General features: G+C 42.9%; 1 protein-coding gene and 1 long non-coding RNA gene across 12 annotated transcripts in view; one reads left to right on the plus strand and one right to left on the minus strand.

Annotated features, from left to right (window-relative positions):
- Window positions 1-20,307, plus strand: part of LOC128895916 (blood vessel epicardial substance-like) — a 57,304-nt gene extending 36,997 nt beyond the window's left edge. For 9 of the 11 annotated variants that reach the window (XM_054158924.1, XM_054158917.1, XM_054158922.1 and 6 more), the window contains 5 exons: window positions 3,932-4,273; window positions 5,414-5,811; window positions 6,812-7,233; window positions 7,733-7,998; window positions 12,095-14,958. In XM_054158924.1, coding sequence (XP_054014899.1) covers window positions 3,944-4,273; window positions 5,414-5,811; window positions 6,812-7,233; window positions 7,733-7,998; window positions 12,095-12,118 — 1,440 coding nt within the window. In that variant the 5' untranslated portion in view covers window positions 3,932-3,943 and the 3' untranslated portion in view covers window positions 12,119-14,958. Of the gene's footprint in view, window positions 1-3,931; window positions 4,274-5,413; window positions 5,812-6,811; window positions 7,234-7,732; window positions 7,999-12,094; window positions 14,959-19,132 lie in introns of those variants that run through there. The other 2 variants (XR_008461883.1, XR_008461884.1) reach the window with 2 other exon arrangements.
- On the minus strand, window positions 16,559-18,206 carry LOC128895922 (uncharacterized). Its single transcript, XR_008461885.1, has 2 exons — window positions 17,567-18,206; window positions 16,559-17,525 (listed from the first exon to the last, which is right to left on the minus strand). It is a non-coding gene; the product is annotated as an uncharacterized LOC128895922 (long non-coding RNA).
- Window positions 20,308-20,313: the final 6 nt, after the last annotated feature.

Here is a 20,313-nt window from a genome sequence, read left to right on the forward strand (position 1 = left end):
TCACCTGGAAAGTCCGTGGTAGCAGTTTCCTTGAAAGAAACGCCCGAACCATTCAAGCGAGGTCTCTTTGAAACACACAGTCAACGCGCGTTCGATCTGTACTCTGAAATGTAAATTTTGTAAAAAGGGATGCCAACGTTGATCGGTTCTAGCAATCACTGAAATTATTTTGATATCTAGACTAGAAATACAAAGGTTTTCTAGTAGTACTTTGTTGTTTTTGTAAATACTTAATGAGATCTCCTCGTGAATATTTTAACGAAATTTTAATCGATAAGTGAACCAGTTTGGATATCTTTCTTTGGATGCCTGATGGAATTTACAAATATCCAGTAAATGTTGAGTTTAGGGTGACGAAGGATTAACGACTTCAATTTTCCGTGGCTCGATTGAAACGTCAACTTCCAGGTTCTTTACGTATTTACAAAAACATGTCTGGGAGCTATATCCCGCGAAATTGTGCAGCACTTTAGTGCCCGAAACTTCCGAATGGAATAGTTCCAACTTCCACATTTTTCACTCAGGGCTGCCTTCGAAACTTGGAAGTTGCAGGTCAGGAAACAAATGTACGGGTTCTATTTTTATCGGCGTAGAAATGAAACGTCGCGAAACGGCGCGCTAGATGAAATTGCTTTTCATTACTTTCGCCTGTGAACTGATATTTTCTATAACGAGCGCGAATGCCAATTAAACTATGAGCATGAAACTCGAAAAAAGAATGGAATGTAGAGTGAAGAATATCACACTTTTAAATTGCTCTACCAGCAATTATATAACAAAGTTTCACTTTGAAGAGTCAAGAAACGTAAACGAATCGATCGAAACGAAATTGCTTCCTCACGATTTGCCATTCCGAGGGAAATATTCAAATCGTTTGAACAGTAACGTCCTCTTTATTTGACTAGTATTGAAGAATTTGCTTCGACGGAAAGCCAACGGGGCGAAAAATGAGGGAAGAAAAAGCGCGACGGGAACGTTCGTCGTTTCATTCCAGGTTTCGACTGCAAAAATCTCGACCCATTCCCCGATTGACAGGTTCGCCGTTGCGTTCGAGACGTGAAACGCGCGGCTGGATCGTTCCCAAGCTGGATCAATTGTTGTAAGACCCATGACCCGCGACGGAAGCTGCGGTTGTCCGTCGATCAAATCTTTTTCAGCACGAAACCGATTCGTAGCAGAATTTTCCAATACGGCGGTTGCTCTATCAGGATATGTAATTTCACGTGTTTCTTTATTCGCGGGGATCACGAAAATCGACCGTTTCGAGTAAATAAGAAATCGTAAAACTGGATTTATTCGGAGACTGGCGATCATATCGATTTCGAAGTTTCTTTGCTAGATTCCTATTTCATCTAGACACGAAAGAAATAGTTATTGTATTTAGGGTTGAACTACGTCGAGATTTCATTTGAACACTTTGTTTCGTATCTCAACGTTTCGTTAAATGTCTCGTACCGTTTTCAAATTAAACACACGAGCTTCCGGCATATAATTTCACATAGTTTCGGCCATGTAATTAAATGAAAACAATAAAAGACGATAGGTTGCTACTCGAGACTGTTACAAACTATGTGGCATTAATCTTGATCTTGACTGTCTGTTAATTGCTGGGCGAAAATACCAATTGCAAAATGTTTCAACAGATGTTCAGGATCTTGGCACTCGCAGTTGAAATTCTTGGACCAAGAACAGTCCAATTCTGCTAAATTGTAACGGCATTACTTCCCCCTAAATTTCTACTTCGAAACTGAAATGGGAACATAGCGAATAAAGTTACATTTATCGTTATCGTAACTTCGAAATGTTTGAATTCAAACATGTTCGAATCGAACATGTTTGTTTGATATTTCACGTTCGTATCTTCACCGTCACCTGTTTGTCGCCACTCTCTGCAATATATCAAAGATGTCGCGCATATTTTACCATAATAAAAAGTAATTCTTCGGTGGGCTGAATCGAACCGCCATCATCTGTTATTTACCACTGCCGCGGTTCACCACGAAACTTCCAATATGCTATTCATAACATTTCGGGGTAAGTAATCCGCCTTATTTTTCGGCCAGTCACTTCGCCAGATTGAAATGGAAATGCGTGAACTCCTCCGTCGCCACAGCGAGTCTGCTCGGTACAATGGTCGTCGTATTCTTCCGGCCAAGTCGTATATTAATTCTCAATCTGCGTGTACTTGCTCGTGGTGCTCTGGAAACTTCTGAATTTACATTCCCAAAGAACCTCGATATTTTTCTAATAGTTCCTGAGACGAGCGATTAAGTCTACGTAAAAATGTATTTATTTTTCAATTTGTACACACAACAAATCTAAAGTTTCCACGGTAAAAATCCGCAAAGATCGACCTGTTTTCTGGAGGGTCAGTTCCTCCACGCCTTGACGAATAGTTTCCCAGCGGCGGTGACGGGAAAATGAGAGAAAAACAAAGTTGGGGAAGCTGTGAAACGCGTTGAAACGTCAGACAAATTGCATTAAATCTCCATTCGCGTCGCATGGAAAATATGAACGCGTGCAGGGACCCCGACCTAAATATTGATACGCCTCGGATGAATTGCACCGGTTGCATCTTTCATGCGATCGGCGTGGTCGATCGTTTCGCGACTCAATCCTGGGTAGAAAATAAAATCACCTACGGCGTCTTCCTGCGTGACTATCGTTGACCATTCGTAAATCATTAGCGTAAATAGACTAACAGATATAACAGAAAATGAAACATCGCTTCCGTTTCTTTCCTCGAGAAAGATTATCTTCTCCGTTCGAAACCAAATCTTGAACAAGGTATTGTATGACCCACTTAGAAAAGGTCTATTAATAACGCCCTGAGAAAGTTCTAAAACCATTAGATGGTTCACCTTTCGTGACTAAGAACTCATACACCGGGTTTTATGCTTTTATCTCTGATCTGTTTCGAGTAATTACGATAACGGTTGGTCCATTACTCGAAGCAATTTGTAGAAAATTATACCGAGTGTGACCACGTGTGTAAAAAATACGAGGATATCGCGTATTATGACTTCGTATCCCATAAATTTCGCGCAATCGGTGTGGAATCTTAACAACCATTACGAAGGAAGAAATTGATCTTAATTTCGTACGTTCGAGGATAGCGAAAATAAAGTTACCCGATGAAACTGATTCGGCTCTAGAGCCCACATAATTCGCAATTTCCCACAGAGTAAACGTTATTTGCATTCAGAGTAATGGATCCAAAGCAACGCCTTTACCATTTAATCCTATTCTACCAAGTTCTCGCCGAGAGATCGATCCAATATACGGATCCCTTGACTAACCACCGAAAAGCCTGCATTTCAGCCAGGTTGGATACTTCACTGATGAGTTCACAACAGTCGAGACAGAATCAATTGGTCTCCCAAGGCCACTGGAGGATAACTCCTACCATTCCGTCCGATTAACCCACCGTTCGATTCTTCTCCACTTTGGCCTGAGTTTGCTTCGTCTCACAGTTGCGTTCGATACGGATGGAGTAGGTACCATTCCACGTGTGTAAATTAACAAGATATGTAACAAGAAATATAAATAACACGATCTCTTCTTTGAAGAGCTAAAGTACGAGAACAATCTCAAACACTTAAGGATGTCCCAACAGTAAAATCATAGCACTCGGGATCAAAAGTAACGTGCGTCAACGTTCCCTAAATCTCTCTCTTCAGGTTTGAAAGCTTTAATAGAAAAAAAAAACTACCAGTAATAAAAAATACCAAATAGTTCTTAGCTTGACCCAATCACCATTTGCGCAAAGCTTCCTCCAGACTGGCGCTCAACAGTTAACGACGTTCCCTCGTAAGAGAATCAGGAGAGTTGCCCTAACCAGCTTAAGGTCCTTCCCTTCCGCGACCCTTTCGAAAAGCCTGTAAAAGTTTCCTCGAGGTACTCACGATGCTCCCAACTTGTTTGTTCCCAGTGGAAGAAGGTGATGGCCCGTACCACGCGCTCGCGACGAAAAATGGCGAACACGACTGATGCTCCCTCGCCTGCGAGCAGCCTTTTGTCGTCCACGACGACGACCCCGTTCACCAGCCCGACATCGACAGCCTACTCCACCGAGGGCTACACCTTCAATTACAGCGGCCTGTCTAGCCTGGGTGGCTACTCGTTGGAGGACTTGAATTACACGGAATTCTGGGTGGACGTCTGGAATAGCACCGAGGCCAGTAACGTAACCGAAAGGTTAAATACCACTGTGCTGTCATCGGGAGGAGGCTACTGCGACGAATGGGAAGCAGCCCAGCACAAACTCTTCCAGGTGAGCACCTTGGCGATATTTTTATACGTAGAGACGCGGTTGTTGAGTAGGTCTGTGAGAGTAGCTAGAGTAAGATAAAGAGAAAAGAGTTGGACTAGAATTTCTATGATAGTCGTTAGGTGTTTCTAGGTGCGATATTAGTAATCGATAGAACGCAACCTTGTTTATCCTAGCGAATTATATTTGATTTACAATTTTTGTCGATAGTCATACCGAAATCGTTTATATCGTCGAAAGTGTGACCGTTGAGGAAATGTCGCGTGAAATGGCGCAACTAAAAATCTCTGATCCGAAAATGATTAAACGTCGACTCTCGAGCGGACGGACGGGTATAGTGCTGTTAATTAATAACAATCCTGTTCACTTTTTAGCGTTGTCAAAGAGCTTCGCGAAAGCCTCCGGAGCTCAAAGGCTTTCGTTCGACGTTTTAAAAATTTCGTTGAATTCGGTTAGAATATCAAACGCAGGGAACAATGCTTCGTCGAGCCGGCGGAACAGTCGTCCTTTTCAGCGATGGATTTACTTTCGAAAGCCATTCTTGCATACGGAGTATTGGATAACTAATGAAAATCGTGAAACGAGTAGGGCACGGAAGGATGAAGCCGCTCGTATCTGTCCCTGATAACGAGAAACTCGCGTAATACTGCACCGACCGCTCGACATTTATCTTTTTCCATGTTGATGGAAAAAGTGTGCTACGAGTTCTAGAAATTCATTGAAAACGTAGTTCAATTTTAATATTTTCAGTCTCTTGACTCTTCATATTTTTCTACAATTTTTCTACTACTCTCGTAGGGAATAGCTCGCACGTGTAATAACGCGACGATATTAATATTTCATTCTGTGCAAGTGCGTATGAAACGGAGACAGCCATATCGGTGCAAGTCGCATCTTTCCTCTGAGAAAAATGTTCATTTCGACGGAACTGTCCTTAGAATAAATTTGAATGCTTGCCGTGCACACAAATCAATATTAACCCTTTCAGACCTGGCGTCCACAATCGAGGGCACGAAATACTCATACTTAAATACGAATGCCCTTATTTGTGCACACGAAGAAAGACCAGTTTTCCCTGAAAACTACACTATTAGGATTCTTGTCTCTCACGAGACGACCTTTGGGTTTACCTTTTTGCCCCAGGCGGCGAATCTGTTCTTCGCGGCGGCGTTCTTGGTGCCGCGGTCCTTCAAGGCCTCAGTTTTGGCTCTTCGCACATTTCTGACGGCTGGCTTCATGCTGGCCGCCCTCTGGGCCGGGATCACCATATGCGCACTGGATGCCATGCTATGGTGCCTGGCCCTCGGCCTTCTGAACGGTATTCACTCCCTCATACTAGCCTGTCGATTTCTGCCGCCTGCGCTCAGCCCGGAGCTCGCCGAGCTCTATCTGAAACTCTTCAAACCGTACAAGGTCAGCAAGAAGCACTTCCAGGAGCTGGCTAAGGAGGCGAGGATACTCAAGCTGGATTCTGGTCAGACCTACGCCACCGAAGGCGTCACACCCGCCGACGAACGGCTGTCGATACTCTTGCGTGGCAGGTGAGTGTCAAACCGGCGCGATTCGAGTTTCGAAATAGTCGTGGAATCGATTTGGGGAAACGGTCGGCGGTATATACTTCGCGTAACCGGGTAGTCGCTTCGACATGCACGGGAAGTTAGCTTTATTGTATATCGTACCCTGCTTACTTCGACGTCTAGCGGAGTAGTTCTTTGTCTTTGTGTTTTTGTATAGCGATAAGTAGTTGGGTAGTAACGAATTTTCCAAACGAGACTTCAATTGTGATCGCGCGTTTGAATATAAAATTCAAATGAATATTGTAGCCACTTTGGTTTTATTAGCAAACATAATCGCGAAGTCTCTTTTGGAAAATTCTTTAGCCGAATAGATGATTCGATACGAAGTAGCGTGCAGAATCGTAGGATAGGAGTTGAAATAACAATACGAGTATAGTTTGAATTGAATTACCATCTAGTGTTCTTTATTAAAATTGACTTTAATACAGTTACAGCCATTAATGCTAAATACAATGATTCAAAATTGAAGCAAAACAATGACGAATCGTTTCGGAATGATCGAGGATCAACAAAATTACGCGAAGTTGTCTGCCGTCATGCGCGAGTTTGAATTTTCCTGTAAAAACACTTTCCAGTTCGCGAGAAATTCACGTCTACGCGAGCATCGCGCGCGTTCTGTTTACATTTCCCATACAAAACACTGGCTTCGGGTGCCAGATTGAAAAGCGCTGTCGGGTCAAAGCTTCCGGAGTTTAAAGAATCGTTTTTCGCGGCTGACGTACACCGTTCGCACCTCGGAGATTTTGTTTACGTTAATATTTCAAAACTGTTCTAATTCACAGTAGTAATATCCCTGAACAGGAAGGGCTTGTACGGACCGCGTTGAATTTAATATTTACAACCTATTCTAAATGAAAATTGTACTTGAATTTCTGAAACCTCTGAATAATAAATAATAGAGGCCCTTAAATTCGAAAGATTTTCGGAGCTTGGAAAATTGAATGAATGGTTATTCGTGGCTCAGGCTGAAGGTGACTTGCGACGGGACGTATTTGCACCACATCAAAGCTTATCAATTCGTCGACTCGCCCGAGTGGGAGGCCATGCACGAGAACATCGACGACGTCTTCCAAGTGACGATCAGAGCCGAGGAGTCCAGCACGTACATCTGTTGGACGAGGCTGAAGTTGCTCAGGGTACTCAGGCATAGGCCGCTACTTAAAGTCGTCCTCAACACCCTCATCGGTAAGGACATTACGTCCAAGTTGTACGCCCTTAACGAGCAGCTCGCTGGTGTCGCCGCGGCCAGTGAGACAACCTCGTCGAATCCTTACAGAGGCGTCGCGAGAAGTCTTAGCGTCGACGCTGTTAACACTGAAACTGCCGGAAGAGTACGCTCGACCACGTGGAAGGCACAGAGGAGGCACAGCAATCCGCGCAGCGACAGTAAGTACACTCCAATAAACTTACTTATCTAGAATTTCTATTCCCATCTCACTTGTACCTTTCTCGGTTAGTATCCACCATGAAACCCTCCAAACCACCAGGTTATTTTATCTACGGCATTTTAAAATACTCCAACGTTTCCTCATCGTTTCAGCTAGCTTTCTCAGAGGTCATCAGACCGTCATTTGACCCCTGAACGAGCTATCTACAATATAACCTAAACGTCAAACCATTTCACCTCAACGATCCCCGACTACACCCCCAGGATCTACCATACCTAACCTACGCCGTATTACGATCTCCCTCAACTTCTACCTTCTAATGTCGTCGACGTAGAATTCTCATCTAAAAGTCCACTTATCCCTAGTAGTCTCGCGCAAACGAAGGGTAGATCTAACGTCGTTACGGGAGACGCGATCGATCGGCATCGAATAGCAATTACGCGGATTGCATGCACGATACGTGGAGCTGACGAGAGTTGAAATTGACTGCTCCACAGGGAGTTCACCCTCTCGGTACTCGCATCAGTACTGGGCGCCCGTGGTGGCGAATCACTTCCCACCGACTTCGCCGTTCACCCCTGGCCAGAACCTCGGGTATTCGTTACTGCCGCAGGGTGTTCAGTTCTCGCCACCGCCAAGGGCGCCCGTTCTGTCGCACCAGTCGTTGACGAGGCAACGCAGCGGCGGCACCAGCGGCGATTACACCCTGCTACCTCAGACGCCGAAGCTCGAGAGGAAACGCTCGAAAAAGGGGACGAGAGAGGTGAGTACGCCCGTTACACCGATATCGGGGCTTTCTCCTAAGTGGAATACCTTGCGAGGATCTCGGGGGACCAATGGGACACGGGATAAGTAGAATCGCCTTCGAGGCGATTGTGTTTACCTGGGGATTTTTCATTTTCTGAAATTGCGGAACGTCTGGGTTGAAGTTCGCGGAATTGGGGAGGTTTCGGAGATTCGGGGAATAAATTCTAGCGCAGGCTTGACTCGGACTGAACTGTGACGTTTTACGTGTACTTTGAAATGAACTTTGCGCAAATAATTGAATTTTATTCAGGTTGCATACGTACAATGTACTAAAAAATGTATAGAATATCAACGATTAAGTACACCTTACACTGTTTAAAAAATAGCAGATACTCTCATTAAAGTTTCACTGTAGAAATACGGATCTAGATGAACATTCACGGTCTAGTTGCGAGTATTCCAGGAACAATGTTGAATCTGCAGATAGGAAAGACTATTTTATTAGGTTGAATGTACTACATAAGCAGAATATACACGATGTCACTACACGATACGTTGGTGACGACGAGGACGAAGCTTAATGTGTACAAACGCATAACGCATGTCTGATGACGTTCACAATAACGATGACAATCACTATGTACAATAATAACAACACGACGGTGTCCATTTCACACATATTCCGCATATATGCACATGCTCTGCGCATGCAACTACATTAATTTGCATATTTACATGCATCCTACCTATACGGACTGATTTGACTATTTGCATATAAAATATACTCTCGCCCGCGAGGAGCACACACGCATAAACACCCCGAGTTCGATTACGAGCTTGAAAATAATTTAGAAACAAGGTCAGTCGCGACCCCAAAAGTCTTCCAACTCTTATTTTTCGACTATAAATCGCTTCCGAGGCAATAGATTAAGGGGGTCATTCTTATCAAAGAGTCCACCAGGGTCCTGGAACGAAACACCTTTCCACTTCTTACCGGGGGAACGATCCGTATTCATAAATAATTTTCTTTCGGGAAGAAATATTCGTTGCTCCATTCCGACCTCTCAACGGAGGCATTAGTTCGTCGCGAAACAAAAACTGTCCAACTCCGTTGAACGGGCGACTGATATCGTAAGAACGCTAACGGCACCGTTGTTCAATAGCTCGTGCATCACGTGCATCTTTGGCTTTTGTTTATCTCCGTTTTCCGGGCTCGAACAGATTGCTCCCCGAGCCGCTGCGACTTTCCGTCGCGTCGTTTCTTCCCCATTGTTCGCGGATGATTAAGTGTCCCCCAGTAGGAGCCCTGGTTTCGCCTGTTTCTTCGTTCTGGGATTCCCCAAGTCAAGTGTAGGCCGCAAAAAAAGCTCGACGAACCGTTTCCCCGTAGAAAAGCTCAGTTACGACGCGTGCTCGAGCTAGGGATGCGAGCCGATATCGAATTAAAGTCCGTTCGCTCGATCAACGCCGCCGGGTGACTTTATTCTTACCCCGCACGCAAAAAGGAGAGCGACGAAATGAGCAGGCATCCAACTGTTGTCCACTCGTGGATGAAGCAGCTGTCGCGAAAAGGGTGGAAACAGACACTCCAAGACACGAGTGTCCGGGAAACTGGCTCCCGCCGAGACACAAATGCCGCGAGGTTAGGCACGTTTTCTTTCTTCCTTTGTCTAAAGGGAATCTCGCTAATCCGCCATTTACCGCGGATACTTTTTCTTTGGACGAATTATTTTTCTTCCACTTCTTTCCCAAATCGAAACAGAGTGTCTGGTTTAGATGCTGTAATCTAAATCTACTCACGAAAGTGTGATAAACGTTTTAAAATGCGTTTGAAGCGACTATCGAATTTACAACACGTCAGGTAATTCATTGCCTGAAAAGCGCGGTAGCGGTTGCAAAATATTGCCACTGAAATTTATATCTGTATGCGCATATTCGCGAGCGCGAGATGTGTTCGGAATATTGAAAACACGCGTGTAAAATCGAGTAGACGTATTTTAAATTCGAACGCAGCGCGGATAGAGGTGCGACCACATTTTTTGCACGTCATTGCGAATATTCAGCTCGCCGTGTGCATACGCGAACGCATTGGTTTCAAAACGGCGTCTGACACGAACGGTTACATTCTACTTACGGCCGGCGTAATTCCTCCGTTCTAACGAGTGCAATTTCTAGTCATCGTTAAATCATCATTTTCCATTTGCGCGATACAAAGCGGAACAGGGAAAAGTTTTAATCGTGCGAAATAATGCTCGCGTAATTGCGTTGAACCTGCGCTACTCGTACCTTCAGGTCTACCGTAAATAGAATCCTTAGACGTAGTCGCGAGTATTATATTATAAATCCGAGACGGGTGGAAGTAAACGGCGTGCAAGAAAATCGCATGACGGATCTGCTGCACGCAGAGCGAGAAACTTACAGAAATACTCGTTCAACACTCGGCAAGAAAATTCGATAAACTTCGAGCGAGTGCAAGGACACGCTTAATCGCTCCTGTTGTTTGATAAGTGTTCGTAACGAGGCGTTCGCACGTTCATTGCGAAACGGGAAAACGCGAGATTAGAGATGAGCTTAACAATGGCGTCGATGGACATGCATTCGTGAGAAGTCTTGTCGATGATACGTCAACTATAGGAATTCCCACGCGAAATGACGAGAAGTTATCGGTGATTATACGCCGTGGACGCGTGGGACTGATACGCGAGCAAATTTGTTCTGAAAACGTGACCGATGGAGGCAATTGATAAGACAAAGGACCGCGTGTTAGGGCGAATGTTAAGAACGACGTGATCGCATGTAACGCTTGGATATTTCACAGCCACGTGCGCACACGTGTTATTAACTTTGCGAGGCATATTAAGCACACCCGTGCGGGCGATAAAAAATTGCGTCAAATTCGCGAGAAATAACTCGGGACAAGTTTCTAACATAGAAGAACAAATACTTGAGTTCGAGTTCGTCAGAAAGAGAATGGTTCACAATCGAGTCTCATTCAACATGAATATATGTTTGTAACAGTGAGAGAAAATACGAGCCAAAGAGCATGAACATGTTTTTTGTGCTATAGTCTTCCACTGATGACGAAATCGGACCATTCCTCAACAAGGCAACCGTTTCACCTATTGCGCCACACTTATCATTGTTGACGACGAAACCTGTCGCCTGCAAATGACAAATTTCCCCAGCTATTCTGGAACAATCGCGATAATATTCTACCTGGCTCCTTTGGCTTTTAGCTTTGACCTTTTCGTACGACACTTCAACCGACAGCCGACGTCAGCGCAGCGAGGAATAATTTTTTCAGCAACCAACAGAGTCGCCGTACCCAGTGCAACATACGAAAAGCTTAGATTTTGGAACTCGAATAGCCTACACCTTATAGTCGATAGAATCGTCCATTTGCAGATGTGCTCGATGAATCGATCAAAAATTCAGAACGATAAATTAAACGTATACAGAATGTGACACTTTAAATTACAGTTACAGTAAGGGCGCATTTATAAAGGTATTACTATAACGACAAGCGAACGGCGTGGAAATTATGAGCTTATCAAGCACAATTGAAAATACAAATGCGCCGCGTTCACAGAATCATCAAACAGCATTAAAGCGTATTCCGCTGTAACGGGTCTCAGCCAAGCGTTTCACCTCGCGACAGGTCTGTATATTAACGACTTCTACAATCAGATTTGCATAACGCAGCCTGAAGTATACCTATGTACGCTGCAGCGTAACCAAAGATCGAGAGAAGGGTCGGACAATCATCTGGAAGCGCCGAGTTACAGTGTTTGAATTAGCATTTGGATTAATACCAAATGTGTTTGAATCTTCGTACTCGACGAATTGAAACTTCCCTCGATCTTCGGAAATGCTTTCGAGTAGCTATAGTAGGATTTAATGTAGTAGAAGACATGGTAATACGCAAACTTATAATAAAGTAGTTAAGTTTGGACATGTGGGGGGGATCTACCCTCGAGTACTTAATGATTTAATGTGTTATTTTTGATTCGGGGACATTCTCTTGAAAAATTTGCATTCTAAAATATGGTTCTCTTGTGAAAGAAGACAATATTTCAAATTCAATTTTTTTTTTTTTTTTTTAACTGTTTCAGGTGACGTTCGAGACGCCCGTATGACGGTCGCTCGACGGGGAGGGCCCTGCCAGCGTGCCTCTTCTGTCTCTATCGCCGCAGCGTTCCGCCTAGCCCCGTCGAGATCTCGTTAAACCGAACCATCTTCAAGGGTTCATCCTCTGAGGCGTCGGTCGCCGCTTGTCGCCACGGCTGCGTGGCCTAATCGCACGGCCTATCAGCTGACAGAGCCCTACGTGCCCGCGCGGTGTTGCGCGACAACCCGAGAGACGCGGACGAAAAGGACACGTAAACACCGAGTGACAGTGCTCCGCGGACTTCCGGTTTGGCTCGACACGATCGGGAGAGAAGGAACCACCGGTTCCGAATCGAGCCTAGTCGAGACGCGCGACGCCCAGATACACGTTCATATCCCGCAAGTGCTACGCCTTACACGTTCTTATTGACACTACACGCATACACACACAAACACACATACGTACACACAAACACGTGCACGGTTATCTAACAGCGTCGCGCGTTCGCGATCGATCCAAGTGAAAGGAAAAAGTGCACGGTGAGTCCCCGAATCGAGTGAACGAGTGTCCCCCAAAAACGAGTGTCTTGTTCTTGTTCCTCCTCGAAGGTAGAGGGATGAACGTCGAGGAACGAGCAAACTCGCCCCCCGTGTCTCGCGTGGCGAAACTGAAACGAGAGCAGGGAGACGCCTCGCTACTCGAATTACACGCTCGATTGTCGGAATATATCGAATCCACCGAGCCTGGCTACGAAAGGTTCGCGGGAGGAGTCGGGACTCGGGCGAAATGGTTGTTTTTTTATTAGTTTGTGTGACAAGTCCGTTTCGAGAAACATCATTTCGAGATTGTTGCTTGCATCGGCTGGCAATGGATTAACATATCGAGTCGAGGATGGGTCGAACGAGTGGAGTGTTTGTATCTCAATTTGTTCTTTTAAAGCAGCTGGTTACCGACGATGGGAAGTGAGTCTGAAAAGATTCACTGGTCCGAGCAGGAGGATACACCATTTGCCAACATCAAATTTCAATTGTACGCCTGAATTTTTTAATAACAAAGATGGAGTTTCGAGGAATGTTTATGTTAACAGAAGGTCATAGAACAGAATGGAGTATGTATCAGTTACAAGGTAAGTTCAATGTAAAATTGGCAGTACTTAATATTCCCATGATAAAGCGCGAACGGACTTATTACACAAGCGTGTACAACGTAGAACGTTTTGAATTCTCGGATTCGAGTTAGTTTCAGATTTTACCGAATTAATGCACCGAGTGTGGCTCGAATCCTAGGGTCGAAATAACGTTTAAAATGAAATGTTGGAATAAACTGAAACAGCCAACAAAATTTATTTTATACTCAATTCTCTGTTTACACGGTCCATGCATACGGTTTCAATTTAACGCGGTCCAAAAGAAAAAGGGAACTGGTTTCCATGAATTTTTTTCCTCGCAATGTTGGTTTCATTCGTCATCTATTCGATTAATATTTCGCCCGTTTCCCGCCATAAGCGATACGTCTTCTGTTTGCGCGATGTTATGCGGAATGATATCCACCGTGTAAAAAGAAAATTGAGCGCATTTTTATTCGCTCGGAGAGCCGACGAGACGCTCTTCCGTAATCGAATCGTTCTTTTTCCGTTTCGTTTCTACGAGGGCTCGCGTTGTCGACGCTTCCTCCTCTTTCCGCCACTTGCGTTGTGCGTTCGCGCGAGCTGAACTTCCGGTTGGGAGACTACGAATCGCGTTAAACGTGTTTGATCGTAAGGAAACACCCGAGACGGCGCATTGTGATCTTTCGTTAACAGTCGAACGTTGAACGATCAACAAAGACGGGCGAAATTCTCAACGGAACCAAAATTTCAATGAAGATACGACGATATCGAGCAAAGGATACACTATTGGTCGAATAAAAGTTTGCCCATCTTCGACGATCAGCGATCGAGGGAGAGTAGATTATAATCGTATACTTTCGACGAGCGTCGCCACCTTGTACACCATTACATCGACTGTGATTATAACGGATATAATTGTTAAGTCTTTCAGAGAAAACGCTGATTAAATACACGTACGGAAACACACCGCAATGCGAATTAACGACTACATGATAACCAGGGGTCCACGCGTTGGATAAATTCAGACGTTTGACAATTGATTCACAGTATTTATTTTTAATTATTGCTCGTATCAGGCAATACATTATTCCAGTAATCGATTTCTAAATATTCTGCAAAAAGAAATCAATCGTACAGGCGGTTATTTAAATTGGAAACTATAATGCAATACAGTATCCATATTTTTTAAAATTCGTTTGCTCTTCAAACCGACCAGTCAACGATTAAAGAGGAAAAACCGGTACACCTTACTCAATTATTATTTTAATTAATCCACGGAATTGTATTTTTCTCCGACCATCCAATTATATCGGACCAGTTACCCTAATTTACATCGGAAAGACGTCTGAATTGGAGGCATCGATCGCGAGGACTCCCGTGGCAAAATGTACGCAACAAAACAAATAAATGAATTAAAAACGAGAAAATACAAAAATGTGATACGCCGCGAACGCAACGCAGAATTTAAAATTAAAGACGAGCCGGGAATTGTTGCATTCGCGCACCGAGACGAACGAAAACAAAACACAGGGCGCTAGATCGCGCGAAAACACACAGGGAACCGCACACAGACAGGCGAGGGAGGAAAACGCGAGTAAAAAGATAACTGAATTAATAAAAAGTAAATAAATAAACGAAAATACGCGAGAACGAGTACGACGAACGAGAGCGAGGGAGAGCGTAATCTCCAGACGTAACGCAATAAGTGCTTTGTTAAAAAGAATAAAACCTGCAATAAAGTGCTTCGAAAAAAAAAAAAATATGTAGTTGATTACGAAAGGGTTTAAAGAGCAAAAAGTTATTATTAAGGCGAAGTAAGAAGTAAGACTAATTAAACGTCGCGTCGCGAGATATAAATAGAGAACACGTAGTGGTAACAAAAGAAAGCAAAAAAAATTAAATAAAAACAAGACGAAAAGGAATGATGACGAAAACGAAAAAAGAAAAAAAAAACAAAACAATGTGTGTTTGTATGTTTCTATGTTTATATAATCCCCGCGTGTGAGAGCGAGGCTGTAGAAGATCTAGAAGACGCACAAACGATCTGAAACGACCGTAACAAACGGACAAGAACAAATACATCACGAATGAGAAACTAAACGGCGAACGAAGGGGGTGAGAACGAGCGTTGCCATATGCCGAGGGGTGAAATTCGGGCGCCAGGTGCACGCGTAATGTAACAACGATTACGCGGCGTAACGTTGGTTGTAAAACGCGTCGTGTTGCGTTTGGCAAGAATTGTAGCGCGTTGTAGTCGTCGATGCCATGGGCGCGCTACGTTCGTCGGAAAATATATTTCGTACCTGCCAGAACGATGCTGCGACGCGACGCGATCCATGTTCTTTTCTCGAGGGCGTGAACAGAACGTGCGACACGCGTTTCAGTTGTTGTCGATGGCCACTGCCGTAGAAATTGTGAGCGTAGAGAGATAAACACAGCTAGTAATTTTTCTTCGTGACCTAGGTGAGACATTTTCAACGTGCACTCCTCTGTTTCTTATTATTCATCCGGTAGTTTTCTCGTAGGCGAAGATATAAAAGGAGATACAAGAGTAAACTTTTTTTTTCCAATCGAATTATCTGTTCTCGTTAGAGAAGTTTTTACAACGAAAACTCTGGTGTAGACACAAAGTTCCAATAACGAATGAAAGTTAAACAGCTTCCGTATTTGTTATTTGTTCGAGTAAAATTGTAACCTGTTTTAAGGCTACCGAAGGATTATCATCCCTACCATATCGTTTGGCTATCATGCTGCACTGTATCCAATCTCTTTGCTCAAAAGCGTAAATCTCTCTTTCTCAAACAGAGACAAGGTAATACGGTGTAAAATTGAGAGTCGCTCCTGGTGGTGGCTTTGAACAGTCGATTAATTTCGATTCGTCATACGAGGAGAAGTCACTGAATTTTATTCGTTGTTCGAAATAAAATTTGCCCAACTCTGATAGACGATGCATCATGATTCCCGCGTGAAAGAGCCTTCGACTATAGTCGCTTTTCCAGACACTCTTACGCTTTCGTGTATCTTCGATATTTAACCACATAGGAAGCCAACGAGTTTCACGATCGATCGAGATCGGTTGACGTCACTGTCGAGAGCATAGAATCGTAATTGTATAGTTTCTATGACAATACGTACGTGGTAGAAGTATCTCAAGAAATCCAATTTTCGCCGATGTTGTTCTCACTCGACCGTGGACACGTTTACATATTGACGCGCTTATATTTTTATATATGTATAGTAAAAGAATTGTAAAATAGTATCTATAGTGTTGTACATAAGAGACAGTATTACGTATCGTGATAAACGCAGTCGAACGCTTTGAAACCTTTCTCGTGTCGCTAGCTGAACATCAGAGGTGGGCGAAATTCGTAGGTGAATATTTCTGATGACGAATAAAAGATCAGCAACATTTGGGTTGAATACAAATTTTTGGTCCGAATTAATATTATATTTCACGTTAAATGAAAAAATGAAAGCTGTTTGGTCGAGTACAAGCTCCGGATACATAGTGCCACGTTTTTTTTATTCGAATACTATTTTGCCCATCTCTGCTGAATGCATCAATGTACTCGAATATTGCATTAAATAGATCTCTGTACGTGTATATCATCCTTTGTGGTCTGAATTATTTTGCCAATTGGCAATGTTTATTTCTTCACTCGCGTTATGTTCTACTTACAATTATAATCAAATTTCTATTAATGGAGACTTTGATTACGATTCGAAGAGTAACGAATAATCCTTCGTTTATTAAAAATGCATCCTGAATTGCACACGTGTCTACTTAATCAGCGAAATAACACGAAACTGACAAACGAGCATATCAAAATTAACGCGACTGCAATTCCGTGTATTTGCGAACGATCGACGGTTATAAATAATTTACAGGATAACGAGTAGTGTTTCACAAATCCATCGATATCGTTGTAGTGGATATAAACGCTCTGATATTGGCTTGCATTTAACAGTAATTTTTCTTATCGACGAAACCGTTATTATCTGTTTGGGTTCGATTATAATAAACGTTTTTCAAAATAAAAGTCATCGTACCGTTCACGTGTGCCTTCGTTAATTTCAGCTCTCATCCTTTCCTGTCCTTCTTCAACTGCGGGTCACATATCATAGCGGTGTTTTGTTAAGCTCCACCGGTATGAAAAATCTAAGAAAAAAGGACCTTAAGACCGCTGGAGACTGAAGTTAAATAGGGCTTCCAGTACTTGTTCTCGATGACTTGGACAACGCAAAGAAAATTCATTGTTGCTAGGGTAATAATATACGTTTCATAGTCTTTGCGTAGAAAATTAGATGATCTTTTTTTAACTTCTTACTCCAGCTCACAATTTATAATGTAATTAATATAATATACACTACTGTGGTATGTTGATTTCTTTCTAAATTTTCACTATTTCACTCTTAATCATAGCTTATTGCATTTCGAAGAGGACCAAAAATTGATATCGATAGAATGTTTCCCATTTTGTAATAAAAATCACTGTTAGACGTAAGCCAGTATCAGACTTTTACTAAAAATGTTTCGCAAAGTAGTCTCTAGTTTTCGAATTCGTAAAATGATCGCATCTTGCACAATGATAGTGTTGACGATCGACTGTTCATATTATTTCGGTTAGAATTCACAGACACTTGTCTCTCGATTTCAAGATAAAATAGCTCGCGTCAGGCGATTGATTCGTTCGGCACATCGGATATTGCCAGTCAAAGAGTTAATATTGACCGACAGTAACCAAGACGGCCAGTGGGCGACGGTATCAGTAGTAACGGACCGTGCTAGTCAGCCGCAACGCCAAAGCGTCGATACCTCCTAAGAAAACTTCGTTCCGTCGTATTGATTTCGAAATCGATAAAAAAATTTGTGGCAAGCTGGCGTCGTAAATCGAACCCTCTTTATATTAGCTTCATACTTCATATCTCCCTTCTTAAATTCGACGTAAATTCCCATCGAAAAATTTAATAAAAGGGAGGGTTTGTTATCGTTTCATTCGATTTGAGGAATTCAATCCGTATCAATGTTTAATTCGTATCGATGTTTATCCGAAATAATTGCTGTTTGGACGAACCAGTTTTCAATTGCATAGGTCTGTGACTGTTCGACTAATCCAAAAGTCAAATGTTGTATAGATATACTTAAGCATTTAGTGAAAAATAGAGCAATGAAACGATATATACAAATTCAAGTAATAATAATAGATGAACTTTCAGAGGTTCATTTATAATACACATCGCACTATTCAAGAAATGTTTAGGTGCTCGATCGGTGCACACAAACTATTCGAATATTTAAGTATTCTTAACTATAATTGGACTCCCAATTACGATCAGGTTAACGAGGAAAGAGCAAACTCGCGTTACGCGTTCTTCGATCGCGTCGATATTGGCATGAAACCAGCCAACAGCGAATGTCTGGCATCATTTTAGGCCGGGTTATTTACATACGAATGGAGACCACGACGAATGCGTTTGCCAAACATTTTTTTTTTTGCCGTTCGTTCGATACTTTCGACATCTGCAGGCCGATCGAGGAATATGTCCCGTATAATGCGAACGAGGGTACGAGCTCGCGTGGCAGCTGGTGATTCATGGAACGCGTGTCGAGACCGTTAATTGTTTAACCAATAATACTGCTTCCGGACAACGCGCGGAACGTAATTAGCGCTTGATGTTCACGCTCTTCCTGGTGCTTCTTTTTTGTCTCGTTACGCGTATTATTAAAATAACGCGTTACCATAATTCGATGAGCAAACGTTGGATTCATTTATAATTAAAGGATTTTTTAATAAAACACAAATTTTACGAGTGGAATGAAAGCTAAAGGAAAAGCTTTCGTAACTGAATCGCGGCGCGATGACACTTGAACTTTTATTTTCGTCATTTGTTCCTTTACAAAGGCGCTAAAAATGGCTGTTTCTATTGCTACAGAGATTATGGAATTTGGAATATGTTTTTATTTCGTTACCATGCGGTGTCACACGATTCTTCTTCCGTGAATTCGAGGGAGAAGGAACGTTAAACAAGATACAGTCGAGGGGTCGAGTAAAATAATCATGTTCCACGCAAAAGTATCCTGTAATGTCTCGAGTCAACAGAAGCGAACGTTCGTCAACAACGTTTTTCTCGTTCTGCGACGACAGATAAATGTTGTTTTAATGTCATTTGAGGGCGACAAGGTGACACCGATAATACGTATCAAGTGTCAAGTCTTAGTTCGTCCTTTGTGGACTTTGCTTATCGATTTTCAATTATTGTCGTGTCCGCGATGAATATTCCTAAAGGGATTGACGTGAATCGATGGAAATGATTACAGAAAGCGCGATGAAAAGTGGCCGACGGCTTTTATGCAAAAACGAGCCGAGTAGCAGTTACCGAGGAAATTTCCTATCGAAGTCGTCGTTTATTTCTAGGACGATAGAATCGTGCTGCGATAGAGTGCAAAGGAACGTTAAAAGTATTACTCCATAAATCTCGTGTTTCTCACTTCTTGTTTCATCTTCGACCACTCGCGGCTCCGCAAACGAAGGGAAACCATTTAGAAAAGGAAGTGTGACAAAAACAGGAGTAGAAAACATAGACAATTATAATCTCGTTTGCGTAGAGTAAATTACAATGAAATTGAACTCGCGAACATCGTTCTCTTTTTCTATTTAACCACATCCAAGCGTGAAGTTGTATCGAGCATCTCGAGAGCATCCATTTCAAAGAGACTTCAATTAAACATTGACAAGAGGAACTAATTTAAAGTAAACGAACCGAAAGCCTCCATTAACAGCTTTTCGTTCGCTTTCGTTCCCCTTTTGAATACCGTATAATGTTTCGAACAAACATCGCGCCGGGGAATGGACAATAATTTCCACCGAAATTCGTTTCCACGGGCGATCTTGAAATTTCCACTCGCTGAAACGGTTCAACGCGACATGGCGCACACGTTTAATCAAATCATATTTTCCGACGAATCGCAGCGTACCAAAGAGTGACTGGAAACCCCGAGAGTGTCTTTTCCGACGTTGTATTTCGCGTTATCGAGAGAATCGGAAAAATGTAAACGAGCGTGTAAGCGAGAGAGAGAGAGAGAGAGAGAGAGAGAGAGAGAGAGAGAGAGAGAG

Source organism: Hylaeus anthracinus, unplaced genomic scaffold, assembly GCF_026225885.1.
Source record: "Hylaeus anthracinus isolate JK02 unplaced genomic scaffold, UHH_iyHylAnth1.0_haploid 5, whole genome shotgun sequence".
Taxonomy (NCBI): Eukaryota; Metazoa; Arthropoda; class Insecta; order Hymenoptera; family Colletidae; genus Hylaeus; species Hylaeus anthracinus.